General features: G+C 38.3%; 1 protein-coding gene across 1 annotated transcript in view; it reads left to right on the top strand.

Moving 5' to 3' along the window:
* Positions 1-11291, top strand: part of LOC126253286 (PAN2-PAN3 deadenylation complex catalytic subunit PAN2) — a 318390-nt gene extending 307099 nt beyond the window's left edge. Inside the window, exons 20-21 of the mRNA XM_049954511.1 lie at positions 2009-2118; positions 9923-11291. Of these exons, the coding sequence (XP_049810468.1) occupies positions 2009-2118; positions 9923-10140 (328 nt within the window). The 3' untranslated portion in view covers positions 10141-11291. The remainder of the gene's footprint in view (positions 1-2008; positions 2119-9922) is intronic.
* Positions 11292-15547: the final 4256 nt, after the last annotated feature.

Raw genomic sequence — 15547 nt, forward strand, 5'->3', positions numbered from 1 at the left:
CTCATAAAACAGCAAATGTAGTGAATGCCCTTGTCTTTTACTGCCCACCACCTGGAGGCATGTAATGCTCCATTCAGTGAATGGGAGTTGTCCAGTGCCCTAGCCCATTGCCCTGATACTGTCCCAGGGCCAGACCCCATCCACAACCAAATGCTGAAACTACTCTCAGTGGATTGTCAATGTCACATCCTTGCCCTCTTAAATTGGATCTGGAACAATGGTGAGCTCACATCTCAGTGGTGAGAAAGCACAATAGTTTCCGGTACTGAAACCAGGTTAGAACCCCCTAGAGATGGACAGTTGTTGCCCAATCAGTGTGGCCAATGTTCCGTGTAAGTTACTCGAACACATGGTGAGCAAGCAGCTGTGTTTTGGCTGCATCTCAGGGTGGCTTTCATAAAGGTCATTCCACTGCTGATAATTTGGTTCACCTGGAGTCCACCAGCTGAATAGCCTTTGCATGTTATCAACACTTCATCACTGTCTTTTTCAATCTACAGGAGGCTTATAACATGACATGGCTTCACCACATACTTACTATGTTACATGAGTGGGGTTTCTGGGGTCCACTTCTGAGTTTTGTCAAGAACTTCCTGTTGCGCCATATGTTCTGTGTTCAAGTGGGTAGTTCTACATTTGTCCTTACTCACCAGCCATCTTCCTCTCTCACTGCTCCAAAAATCATTCTCAGTATCTTTCTTTCCCATCTCAATAACCAGTTCTCCTCCTGTAATGTCAATACCCAGCCTTCTGATCCATATAGTACTATTGGTCTTAATATGGTCGTGCGTATTTTGATTTTTGTATTCCTACTAACATTCCTGGACACTATATGCATTTGTAAGTTCCCTGAACTTCCCAACTGCTTTGTCCTTTCCCTGTAAAGGAGATCCACCTCCCACAACAGTGACCCAGAACTGGGTGTACAATTGCTGCATACCTCCAGAGTTTTTGTTTGGAACTGCAACTTCCTCCACTACTGCCTCTGGTCAGGGAGAAATCGCATCTGCCCACATGGCTTATACCCCAACTTAGGAGTTGCCTAGAAGTTTCCTTTGGTGCAAAAGATTCAGTTAACTGCTGGTTATACTATGTAATTACTTCACATAGATGTGTACATGCTTCTTTTCAATAGCCTTCATACGAATTCTTTCTCCTTTTTGGTCCAGTTAAACAAATGCTTCATCTACAATGACATCACTATTGACAAAAGTTTTTCTTTTACTTGCTTCTGTGTTTTGCTGATTAATGTAGTATGTTTAGAAATGGCAGACTAAGGGAAGATGTAAACACCAAAGTTGTATCATTAACTCAACAAAACTGTCATATGTTCTATCTGGACAGTACTAGGTCCTTTTTAAGACAATTTCTGTAGTATTCTTCACAAAACCAGCTCATTTTTGTCTAGTGTGCTCATTTGAGACTCCAGTCACTGGCTGAAAATGTATATTATCACTTCAGTACTGTGGCACTGATGTCCACAAGTGCAGACTTGTAAGTAGCATAATAGGCTACATCTCAATATCAATACCACATTACCAATACGCAAATTCCGTATTTCAGTTTATAGCAGCTTGTAATTCATCTCATGACAACATAAGAAAATATATTGTTCTGTTAGTAAAAATATATTGTTCTATTAGTAATGTGGTATTATTGGTGTGAAACTGTATTCATTTATTTGCAACAGCCTTAATGACATGTAAAACAAAGTCACTTTCTGACAGCAGATTTAGGAATTCTCCTAGCTTTGTCTCCAGGTAAGTTCAGAGTATTATTTTTGCTTAGTCGTGAATGATTTTTGAAATTAATATTTCTTAAAAACTGCTGCATGTTTGTAATTCATAAGTGAATTTGTAATTCCTTGCAAAATATAAGATTTATAGATTTTATAATTAAATTGTTGGTAGTGAGAAAAAGGAAATGAAGTCATATTTTCTGGACAAAAACAAACCATAACATAATTGTCTGAGATACCAACTGTTTCAGTGTCTTGTATTTGTTTTAGGGTGATCAACCTAGTAGTGCCTGCTGAGCAGATTATAGACACAGTGTCACTGTTCCATCTGCCACACCACAGGATGGTTTCTCTGAGATTCCTTGCATGGCACTTTTTAGGTAATAAATCATGCAGTAGTTTATACTTGGGAATTTTTGTTAGGCACATTGATGACCACTTTTATAGACTGATTGTTAACAAATGCTACAGTACATTTGAAATATGTACACACATCAACAAAAGATTTTCATCCCCTATTACTTCGAAATTCAAGGTACAGAAAACAAAAGTTCACACTGTGTATATATATTCATTTGCAATGTGTGCAGATCACCAGGGTAGGTGTGTTTCACAGCACTCTTTAGCAACATCAGTGCATGGTGCAATGTTCCCCTTGCTCAGGTGAAGGCTTGAGTCTGTTGTGGCATACCATCAATGAAATCATCAAGGCAGCTCTGGTCCAGATTGTCCCATTCTTTAACAGTAATTCTGCAAAAGTTGCACAGAGGATGTGGTGGTTGTAAGCATCCAAAAACAGCTCATTTCAATCAGTTTCAAGTTCGATTGGATTCATATCCAGGGGCAGGTGGACCATTTCATTCTGATGGTCCTAGCATGCTGAAGGAATGTGGTCATTTGAAAAGCATGATGCGTATGCAGGTTATCATCCATCAAGAACAAATTGTCACCAAAATATTGGCGATATGGTCCCACTATTGTTTGCAGAGCCTTGTCCCTGAACTGTCGACCAATGGGACTGCCCTCAACAACTGTGAGAAATGTATGGTGACCCCATGTAATGCCACCCCACATCATCTATCTGCCATCACCACCTTGTTGAACATGAGGAACACAATGTTGGATGTGTTTGCTATTACTATGTTGCCTACGAATATCAGGCTACAAACAGATCTGATATTTGTCCTTAAACAACACCCAACATCAGTCCTGTGATGTCCATTCTAAATGATTTCTTGTCCATCTGTATCAAGTGTCCTTTGTGTTCTGATGCACGATGAGGTGCTGCCGTGGTCGTCAGGATGGAGATTCACATCATGCAATAGTTTCCTAATCGCTGCTGCAATATGTGACATCCTGTAGCCTCTTCAAATGCTGAATCCAGGTCTTGAGCACACAGTCCACAATTAATTTGATTCAAAGGTTGTAGATATTGATCATCATGCATTCTGGTCAAATGTGAACAACCTGTGGGATATAGGTCCTCAACACTGTCAGTTGGAACTGATTCCACATCTGCACTGTATAGCTTTGACTCAAGTGTCAAGCAACATCCCTAACTGAGCCTTCTGCACGTAATGTGATGATGAGGATTCGTTGTGATTGTCCTTTGTGGCATAATAGATGTTCGCTCTACTGTTCCACAGACATCTTTATTGTGTCACCACTTATGTCTTGTTTTCAGCTGAAATGCTGCTATTAATTCAAGTGCAGTGTTCTCCTCATAAGTAACACACATGGTAACCGTCTATACATTTACAAACATCAGGTGTGACCTTTCGATCAGTACTGGAAGAATCACAACAGCAAAACACCTGTGCAATATACTGGTGCAATGCCAAACTTTTGTTGATGTGTGTAAATTGTTCGGAGGTAAGTTGTAAAAATAGTTTCCTAAACTGAAATGTGTTGGTGATAATGTATCACAGTTTAAGGCAACATACTTTTTAATTTAATGCAAGATATGTGAAAATGACCTTCACTTGACTGAATGTGGTTGGAAGACAGCAGAAAAACATTGTCTTATCTTTGAAGAATACTACCTCTCATGAGTCCATGATGTACAATAAAAGCATATCATATCCACACTGACTGACTAGATGCTGAAGTTGACACTTGCCTACCAAGGTACAGCAGAAATTCTTTTTCTCCCAACTAAAGTAATCTGAAATGAGAGGATTTGGAAAAAGCTTGCAATAGTTAATTCATGGGATTAATCTATAATTTTCTTGTGTTTATGTACCAGCTACATTTGCATGGCCAAAATAAGGTAAAAAAAAACATTTTGTGGCATACTTATTTTGCAATTGATATGAGAGAAAATTAATACTAGTTTATTTAGAAACATTTTTTTCACTGCAAATAGTAATAGTTTGTAAAATCTATGTGTAATAGATGTGTAAATCTACCAGTACAGTAAAACTAAGCATTTTAATGTTTGATTCCATGTTTCGCAGAAACAGAAAGAAAGAAAAAAACTACTTATACCTCATGTAAACTGAAGTTTGAGACAACAGGTTACCTATATACCACTGAATATATCTAGTGGATTTCTTTTTCTCTCTGATCATATATATTCTTTTTTAGTTCATGACAGCAGAAGTGCACATTACCCAAACTGATAATGTGATTAAAATCATTTTCCAAGTGTGTATGGGTGAGTTGATGATACCTCTGAAACCACTACTGGTTGTGCTAAAATTGGGCTGGCTGTTTCTCTGTATGACTTTTAATATCTGGGTGCTTGTTGAGGAATATTTTCTCTTGTTCGTGCCAAGTTTGTACATTTGGGTTGATTTGAATCCTTTAACTGTTGATTAAATTGCACTAGAAATAAGTCAGTGATTGTTATAGATTTGTTTCCTGCAGAGAATGAATATCATGTCTAAGGGAAGTAGTAATTTATCTTGTAGATTTGCAACAACCAGGGCTATGTTCCTTTTCATAACACCTTCAGAAATTCAGAATGAGCTGAAGTTCCTTGGATGATGCAAACATTTGGTATTCGTAGAATGTTCTACAAACAAGTGTTCAAAGCCTTAACTCTGGCTCTTCAATATGTTTGAAATAACACACACTTGATATTGATTCAATTGTTTTTTAGAATATGATTTCTGGGAAACATTGCTGGTTGTTCAGTGTGGTACATGAGTTCATAATATGATGCCTCTTTGAAGAATTAATTTTGTGGAATTCTGTTTGAAGTTAAATGTGTCACCAACATAATGGCTGGAAAGCATGCTCTATTTCAACTAGTTTGTTGAAAATCGGCTAAGGAAACATGACTGCAGACACGCAACAGAAAATTCTATTTTTACTTCATTGTGAAGTAATGGTGCTCTTGACTGGTGAAGTAGGTCATTCTCAAATTGCTAAGAACTAACACTAGTTGAGATATTGTTAGCTCCTTGATAAATGAAGATAATAACTATATTTCTGGTTGTCCACATCTTTCTTGTCCATTTCACTGTCTTTAAGGAGGAGCAAGCAGTGTGTTAACCAATTAAAATTATTAACACCTAGCTACACTGTATAGTTACATCTAATAAACCTGGTCTGAAAGTGGTGGTTACAGTTATGTTACTGTGGAACTCGGAGGCATCCAGGCTGTGTAATGGGATGAAACTTTCAGTAGAATCATTAAAGCAGAATTTGATGGAAGCCTCCGTCATCACTTAGTGTGCTAAAGGGGAAGTCATCTTCATTCTCAGGATCCGTATCATACCAGCAGTCTTGAACTTCAAGCACAAGTGTTTTCTGTGTCCAGTAAAAGCAGTATTTTCTGTAATGAATTACAGACTTAAAATGTGTGGCCTCCATTTGGAGAGTCATCATTTCTATCAGGAAAACTTTCAGTTCCTTGCTCCCAATGACTCTATGTAGTGGAAACAACATGTTTCTATGTGTGTAGGAACATTGGTCCCTACCTAACATAATCAAGTAATCAACATAGATTTAGGTAAAATTGAGCATGTGGTAATAGTCACATTACTAGACACTGGCATAATGAGTAACACTCACAAGAGGTTTAAGACAAAAACAAACTCATTTATTGAATTAACTAAATTACTACAAAAAGGACTGAAATAATATCAAGAATTAATAGTGTTTAGTGGTTTCTGAAACCACGAGGTGCAGTTTAATTTTACCTCCTAATATGATGAATACAGAAGAAAAGAGTGATGCCAAGAGGCAGAGTAGCATTCTCAGCGACATTCTGTCAAGAAAAGGCACACTACACACAGTCCAACATGAATATGGACAGACACAATACAGTCACTAACTGAGCAACTCAAGCTATCGACCAATGGAATGGAAATAAGAAAATGGGTTCAGCTGTATTTAAATCCTTTTTCATCTACATCTTCATAGACACTCTGCAATCCACCATACAGCAGTTGGTGGTTGGTACCCTGTACCACCACTAGTCATTTCCTTTCCTGTTACAGTCAAATAGAGCAAGAGGAAAGGAGACTGTCTGTAGCCTCCATATGAGCCCTAATTTCTCATATGTTATTTTCATGGTCCTTATGTGTAAAATATGTTGGAGGCAGTATAATTGTTCTGTAGTCAGCTTCAAATGCTGGTCCTCTAAATTTTCTCAATAGTGTCCCTCAAAAAGAAGGTTGCCTCCTCTCCAGGGATTCCCATTTGAGTTCCTGAAGTATATCCATAATGCTTGCTTGTTGTTTGAACATACCAGTAACAAATCTTGTTGCAGGCCTCTGAATTGCTTCAGTGTTTCCTTAGATCTGACGTGGCATGGAACCCAAACACTCTAGCAGTACTCGAGAATGGGCCACACTAGCATCCTGTATGTCATGTCCTTTACAGATGAACCACACTTCCCTAGAATTCTCCCAATGAACGAAAGTTGACCATTCATTTGTTGTTGATTAATAATGAGAAAAAAACTACATAAGAAGATGGTACATTAAAAATTAAAGCTGCAATATAATGATCCAATTCCCAATTAATTGATAAGACCTACAATAAAATGAAGTGTGACAACCAATGAAACTGTGAGAACATTATGTAGTTAAATAACAAATTAAAATAGAATAAAAGTGAAACAGCTCACAAAAAGCTGTGGTCTTATTGGGTTACTGTCAACAGTTCAAAAGACGAATAGTGGAAACTAGTGATAGATACTATGCTGAATTTCCACTGTACTTAGAAACAAAATAACAGTGCTGACAGTAGGAAGGAACAGTAAAAACAATGAACCCATTTGAGGAAACTCACAATATTCAGGAACTCACTCTCATGAGGCCCAGAGGTCGCCACCTTGAATGGTCTTATACTGAAGGTGTGAAAGTTATCAGCTGACTTAAAAGCTGAGCATGTGCACTATAGGCAAGAATGTGCAATTGACTGCAGCAAGAGGTGTGAACACAAAGTGGCTCATTATTGGCCGGATTAATTTCAACGAGGAAGGTTGGGCAACTCCCTTACAATTATTAACAACACGGATAGGAATAGTAAAAAAAAAAAAATTATGACATGAGAGAATTAATGAATCAGTGTAACCCTAACAATAACAAAAGCAATAAAAATACATTAAAAATGAATAGGTGGAAGTCCAGCAGTAATATCCTAGGTTGCAGTGGGTGACGGTCAGTACGCAAGATACGTGACAGCAAAAACACTTTAAAACAATAATCAAGAAGGGAGAGAATTAGGAGCGGGGGATGGCGGGAGATAGTACTAAACTAAATGCACTAGTTCACATTGCCCATTAATTGTGTATTGTAATTGTGTACTGGGGGATGCGTTTTGTAAACGCATGATCTCCACTTCTTCAAGTATATTGAGAATATGGTCCTTATTTTTCCTGTGTAATATTTTTAAATTACTGGACAAATTAGTGACAGAACGCCCCTATGTACCTAAATGTGTGCTCAAGGCAGATTTTCAACTGGTTTATGTAGGTATTCCTTGAACATGTCAAACGCTATATCCATCCGTCCAGTATACCAGTTTGGGCAGTTATCACAGGCAATGCAATAAATCCCCATGGCATTGCATTTTGTGCAAGTAGCATGCTCCTTATGTCCACATCTTTTGCTGGCATTACTAGATCTTAAGAAGATAGATTTCATATTTTTTATACATATCCATTTGCCAAACTTTTCAGAGATGTTAGCCTCCTCCCCCTCCACTCATTATGCTCTCTCTTCTCAATTATTTTTGTAACCATGTTTTTGCTGCAACACATCCTCACTTACTGATTGTCACTATTAGACCATTCGAGGTGGTGTCCTCTGGAGCTCGTGAAATCAAGTTCCTGATGTGGTGATTTTGCTTAATTAGGTTCATTGTTTTTACTGTTCTTACCTACTGTCAACACCATTATTTTGTTTGTAGATACTGGTTTTTCTACAGTGGAAATACAGCATAGAACCTATCTACGGTTTCTACTATTTGTATTTCGAACTGTTGATAGTTAGACCATCAGGTTATAACCTTTGGTGAGTTGTTTCTGTTTATCCTATTTTAATTTGCTAACTACATAATGTCCACGGGGTTTTGTTGATTGTCACATAGCACTTTGTTAAAGGTCTTGCCAATTAATTAAGGATTGGATCATCACATTGCAGCTTTCATTTTTGACCACCTCCGTAGCAGCTTAATTTTCATTTTAAATAGACAACGAATGTTGGCTCTACCATATAGCCCTAGTGTTGACCATCTTATGATGTAAGATATATGAGTACTTTCTATTACAACTGTGATAAGATTATGCACTTATACTAGAAGGTAATGGTTACGTGTTTATATCTAGAGGTTCACCTGAAGATGTGGTTGTAATGCCACAAAACCACTCATGAGTCCAATAAAAAGGGTTTACATACAGCTGAAGCAGTTTTCTGATTTCTAAGATGCTATCAACCAATCTTCTGATACTGTGAGGTGTGAAGAAAAAAATAAAACATTTCATGGGATCTTAAAATACACCGAAAACAACGTTGGATTAAATAGGGTGATGTCTTCACATAAGCATACAGGCTACGATGTATGGGAGCTCAAGTCTCAGCTAGTACCTATGTGGGCACAAGCACCTGCTGGTGCGCGAGAGTGCACTGCAGAGCGATGCAGTGCTTTTGTACCCTGTGCTGGGTTAAAGGTGTAAAGACACTGCGAGTGAGTTAAAATACTGCGAGTGAGTTAAAATACTTTTACAATAAACATCCAAGAATGGCTCAGTACTATCTACTGCACTGTTGGAGATACAAAATTCATAGTCATGTGGCGTGACAATCACATTGTGTGTTGTGCAGGGCCTACCCCAGATGTTACCACCATGAAGAGAACTGAGAGTGAGGTGAGGCCAACAGAAGCCTAGCTTGGAATGAAACTGTTGTTTTGCTCCCATTAGCTAGTAACTGTAGTAGATTGGTGTCCAGTCATTTGGCAGAAATGAGACCTCTTTTGGCAGAAGGAGACAGAGGAATACAAAGAAAGAACCTCACTGCACTAGTGCATGAGCATAGCAAGGTGGACATGTATGGAATAGGGCAGGATTGCTAAACCTGAAGCGCTGTCAAGGGCTGCCACCCATGTATTATCCGAAGAGGGAGGCCGGTACTGTAGGTATAAATGTGTTTATAAATAGTTTGTAATTACTGTACTCATTTAAAAAATGGTAAAGTAAGAAATTATGTATAGTGGATCTCTTTTTTTGTTGTCAATTCATTATCTTTTAGTATATATCGAAAGGCAAATTCACTTAAGAAAAAGATAAAATTGTGAGTCACAATTGCACTACTTGCCTTCAGAAAATGAAATTCATAGTAGTGCTAATACAGGCACATAAAAGTACAAGAAATTAATCTAGCTTTTGGATCTGTTAGTTTATTCTTCGGGGAGGAAACAGGAATAGTTTTGGGAAAGTTAAAAAGGATCAGGTCATTCAGACCTCAAGATGAGAGGTATCCATCTTATAGGTAGGTCCCTCTAAGAATCATGTGCTGAACATAGGTGCTGGCAACAAGTTCTGTCTCATAATTTTATAGTTCTGTCTTTTAATGTATCAGTCAGTTATTTCAAGACTAAATTCGTACAACAAAAGAAATTTTTTTAAGTTGTTAATGAAATTTAGCACAGTCTAAACACCACTGCTCTACAATGGCACTTCATTTTTTTATTGGGACTAAACTGTTCTTGTTCACTGTGTGTCTCCAGGCATAAACATCCAGTCGGAGACACATGATTCAGTGGAGGATGCACGCACAGCTCTTCATTTGTACCAACACTACTGCCATCTAGAAGCAAAGGGTGCAAGTGCTGTACGTGCAGCACTAGAGGAACTGTACAATGCTGGCAACCGCCTGCACTGGCAAGTTCCTTGTGGACTGAATGACAGCAATAGTAGTGGAGTCAGTGTGACCAGTCATGGCTGAGAGCAGTTCCTCCATACTTCAAAAACTGGCATTGTTGTGATGCACACAGGGTGAAAAGCAATCTGTGAAGTGCACTGCCAATTGTGTATAAACTGCTGTCAAATAATATAGATTTATTTTTGAAAGTTTTAAGGGGTAATAAGTTAAGAATCTTTTTGCGGAGTGGATGACTTAGTGAGAAAACCATACTGTTGTATGTATATCTCCTGAAATTTAGAAATTATCAAGAATTACTGTAACATTGTTTTAAATGTAAACTTTACTTTCAGGGATTTATGAACATATTTTATTTGCATGTGTTGGGATTTTAAACACAATGTCCATTTTACCTGCTGGAAGAGTATATAAATAAGTTGAGCATATTTTATTATGTTTTTAATTAACTTTTATTTTTAAATCAGTTATTAGCATGATAAAGTGGTGTTATACCTGTATGTTAGTGGAACAGCATGATATCAGAATGAAAGAATGTATGTGTCATTTTATATTACTCGTTGTAACTATGTACTTACTATGAAATTATAATGCAAACATTTTCTATTTGTATGTTACCTAAGATATTTTACATTATTTTTATATTATTTTATTTGAAGCAGATTAGTGATCACACATCTGATTTTTGTGGTGCATTTTAAGGTTGTTGAGCAGTACATACCTGATAGGTATTAATTGCTTTACAACTGGTACTTTTGTTACATACTCAACACTGTGATTTTTCTTTCCATCTGTTAACATTAATTGTTGTTACTTACTTTGGAAGAATGAATCACTGAATGGATGCTCCAGTTGAGTGGATATTTATTTTAACTTTGTACAGAGTCAGTATTATCTGGTATCCTAGCTGTTCCTAAAGATATATTTTCTTGAGAAACATAATTTTGTAATGTTCTCTGGGTACAACAAAGTTCAAAGATACAAATTTTTTATCAAACATGCGAATATTTTGAATACTCAGTAGCTACTGCCAGGTTGGTGATGGTAGAGTAAAGCATTTAATATGATCCTGTGATATGGTACATATAATTGATGCATTTATTGTAGTGTAAATTTGCTCAAGTCTTGTTTAAAATTGTGTTTCTTAAATGAGATTCATATCCTTCCTTATGATCACCTCTCTGTGCAGTCTCAATAAATTATTTTTTTATTACCTGTATGAGGTTTTCATTTTATTAACTTTCCTAGGCACCTAAAACTATCCTGCTTCAAGTGCTTTGGATGATTTTTTTAAAGATGATTATATAAGGTGCAGTCAAATGAAAATGAGACCGTTTGGAAAAAAGTAAGTAAACCGTTTATTATTTCAAACATGGTCTTCATAATTGTTAATACAGTTATTCCATTACGAGAAATACGGTCATGCCTTCATAAAAAAATGTTTGTGGTTGTCTACAGAACCACGATTGTACTAAGGCAAGCACCTCTTCATCAGAAGCACATTGATGGCGCAAAAATCTTATTCTCAGAGCTCCAAAAATATGGAAATTGCATGGAGAGATGTCAGGACTGTATGCAGGATGTGTAAAGGCTTCCCTAAAAAACTTTTGCACCATAGTGGAACAACCTTGGCATTTTGTTGGCAGATTGTTTTGACTACACTGCAAAAGTTTTCTGGGAAGCCCATACACATCCTCCATACAGTGCTGATCTCTCTCCATATGATTTCCATATTTTTGGAGCCCTGAAGAAAGATATTCGACACCATCGATTTGCTTCGGGTGAAGAGATGATTGCCTGGGTACAATCATGGTCTCATAGGCAACTGAAAACATTTTTCTATGAAGACATTGACTGTTTTGTCTCACAGAGGGATTAATGTATTAAAATTTAGGTCAATTACTTTTGAAATAATAAAGTTTACTTTCTTTTTTCCATCTGTTTCATTTTCATTTGGCTACCCTTTATATCTCCTGTGCCATTCACAATAACTGTTAAGTGCTCTGTTGGATGATGTATGATATAATCCTTGTTACTAAATGGTAATAAAATTCAATAGAGTGACATTGGAGAAGCTAGAATAAGGAGAAAAAGGTGAAATGAAATGTGGTGTCAACAGAAGTATCTGGTGGAGGACAGCAACTAGAAAATGTAGTTTGCAGGAATAAAGAATATATTAGAGGAAACTCCTTGGCAGATTAAAACCGTGTGCCAGACTGAGACACAAACCCGGAATCTTGTTTTTTGCAGGCAACACTCTTACCAAATGAGCTACCCGGACATATCTCATGACTTCCTCTCACAGCCTTACTTGTAATTTCCACCAGAACCTCATTCCTGCTCCGCTCCTTGGCTATCTAAAGAGGTTCCAAGTTCGAGTTATGATCCATAGCGCAGTTAAAATCTGCCATGAAATTTCAAAACTGTGCGCACACCACTGCAGAGCGAGTTATTTATTCTGGAATAATAACAGTTCCCAACTGCAAAATTCAAACAAATTTGGTGTTTCATTGTATGAGGGGGAGGGGATATAAGATGGCACAGTTTGTAAGGCTTCCATAAAGTCAACATATTGTGCTGAGCAGTGTGTTTCACAACCAGCTGGTCTAGCATTTAGTTCACAGCTTGGCAAGTAGATGTTAATAATTACTGTCACATAGAATTGTGCCTAGTCATTGCAGTGTGCCACATAGCTAAATTTACATGTGTCCTTATCTTTGATAGGGTAAGAAGTACCAGTGCCAGTGCATGAAATGGAAGTAGTGGGTAGTTGTATGAAACAGGTTTTGTACCTCTCTCTTCCTCAAGGGTGCCACCCATGTAGTAGGGATGGTGGGAGCAAGAGTGGCATAAGTAAAAAAAAAAATTAATTACTTTGGGTGAGTAGCATAGTGGCAAATTGTGAGGAGAGGAAAGGGTACTTGGAAGGATATTACTGATTTTCTCTGCACAGTGAGAGACCCTGACAGAGAAAACTGTTTTCTTATTCCAGTACAGCTGGCACAGATCTTGTAGCTATCTGTTCACAAATTTCCGAGTTTCCTTGTTGTTCCCATTACCAAATATCACCAATGTTAACCTCCTTTCAGAGGCATATATTGTGTGCTGCTAGCCTGCTTCAGGAGGGCTTGCTCATGAAGCGGGAGTGGGCTCAGTCATGCCAGGGTGCATTGTAAAGGGTGGCCTCCAGGGCCCAGATACACAGGGCTGGCCCACCAGGCTGTCAACACCTCGCTCACATATCACAGCACAGCCCAAACACTTGAAGCAATTTGCTAGCCTACAGAACCGATGTCACTCCAAGTGAGATGGTCCTTAATGTATACACAAACCACCCATGTAGTAGGGATGGTGGGAGCAAGAGTGGCATAAGTAAAAAAAAAAAATTAATTACTTTGGGTGAGTAGCATAGTGGCAAATTGTGAGGAGAGGAAAGGGTACTTGGAAGGATATTACTGATTTTCTCTGCACAGTGAGAGACCCTGACAGAGAAAACTGTTTTCTTATTCCAGTACAGCTGGCACAGATCTTGTAGCTATCTGTTCACAAATTTCCGAGTTTCCTTGTTGTTCCCATTACCAAATATCACCAATGTTAACCTCCTTTCAGAGGCATATATTGTGTGCTGCTAGCCTGCTTCAGGAGGGCTTGCTAATGAAGCGGGAGTGGGCTCAGTCATGCCAGGGTGCATTGTAAAGGGTGGCCTCCAGGGCCCAGATACACAGGGCTGGCCCACCAGGCTGTCAACACCTCGCTCACATATCACAGCACAGCCCAAACACTTGAAGCAATTTGCTAGCCTACAGAACCGATGCCACTCCAAGTGAGATGGTCCTTAATGTATACACAAACTCATAGTGTCATTACTTGGATGTTGTTGTGGTCTTCAGTCCTGAAACTGGTTTGATGCAGCTCTCCATGCCACTCTATCCTGTGCAAGCTTCTTCATCTCCCAGTACCTACTGCAACCTACATCCTTCTGAATCTGCTTAGTGTATTCATCTCTTGGTCTCCCTCTACGATTTTTACCCTCTACGCTGCCCTCCGATGCTAAATTTGTGATCCCTTGATGCCTCAAAACATGTCCTACCAACCGATCCCTTCTTCTAGTCAAGTTGTGCCACAAACTTCTCTTCTCCCCAATCCTATTCAATACCTCCTCATTAGTTATGTGATCTACCCACCTTATCTTCAGCATTCTTCTGAAGCACCACATTTCGAAAGCTTCTATTCTCTTCTTGTCCACACTAGCTATCGTCCATGTTTCACTTCCATGCATGGCTACACTCCATACAAATACTTTCAGAAACGACTTCCTTACAGTTAAATCTATACTCGATGTTAACAAATTTCTCTTCTTCAGAAACAATTTCCTTGCCATTGCCAGTCTACATTTTATATCCTCTCTACTTCGACCATCATCAGTTATTTTACTCCCTAAATAGCAAAACTCCTTTACTACTTTAAGTGTCTCGTTTCCTAATCTAATTCCCTCAGCATCACCCGATTTAATTTGACTACATTCCTTTATCCTCGTTTTGCTTTTGTTGATGTTCATCTTATATCCTCCTTTCAAGAAACTGTCCATTCCGTTCAACTGGTCATCCAAGTCATTTGCTGTCTCTGACAGAATTACAATGTCATCGGCGAACCTCAAAGTTTTTACTTCTTCTCCATGAATTTTAATACCTACTCTGAATTTTTCTTTTGTTTCCTATACTGCTTGCTCAATATACAGATTGAATAACACCAGGGAGAGGCTACAACCCTGTCTCACTCCTTTCCCAACCACTGCTTCCCTTTCATGCCCCTCGACTCTTATAACTGCCATCTGGTTTCTGTACAAATTGTAAATAGCCTTTTGTCCCTGTATTTTACCCCTGCCACCTTTAGAATGTGAAAGAGAGTATTCCAGTCAACGTTGTCAAAAGCTTTCTCTAAGTCTACAAATGCTAGAAACGTAGGTTTGCCTTTTCTTAATCTTTCTTCTAAGATAAGTCGTAAGGTTAGTATTGCCTCACGTGCTCCAACATTTCTACGGAATCCAAACTGATCTTCCCCGAGGTCCGCTTCTATCAGTTTTTCCATTCGTCTGTAAAGAATTCGCGTTAGTATTTTGTAGCTGTGACTTATTAAACATCTGTCAACACCTGCTTACTTTGGGATTGGAATTATTATATTCTTCTTGAAGTCTGAGGGTATTTCACCTGTCTCATACATCTTGCTTACTAGATGGTAGAGTTTTGTCAGGACTGGCTCTCCCAAGGCTGTCAGTAGTTCTAATGGAATGTTGTCTACTCCTGGGGCCTTGTTTCAACTCAGGTCTTTCAGTGCTCTGTCAAACTCTTCACGCAGTATCGTATCTCCCATTTCATCTTCATCTACATCCTCTTCCATTTCCATAATATTGTCCTCAAGTACATCGCCCTTGTATAAACCCTCTATATACTCCTTCCACCTTTCTGCCTTACCT

Source organism: Schistocerca nitens, chromosome 4, assembly GCF_023898315.1.
Source record: "Schistocerca nitens isolate TAMUIC-IGC-003100 chromosome 4, iqSchNite1.1, whole genome shotgun sequence".
NCBI classification, from domain to species: Eukaryota; Metazoa; Arthropoda; class Insecta; order Orthoptera; family Acrididae; genus Schistocerca; species Schistocerca nitens.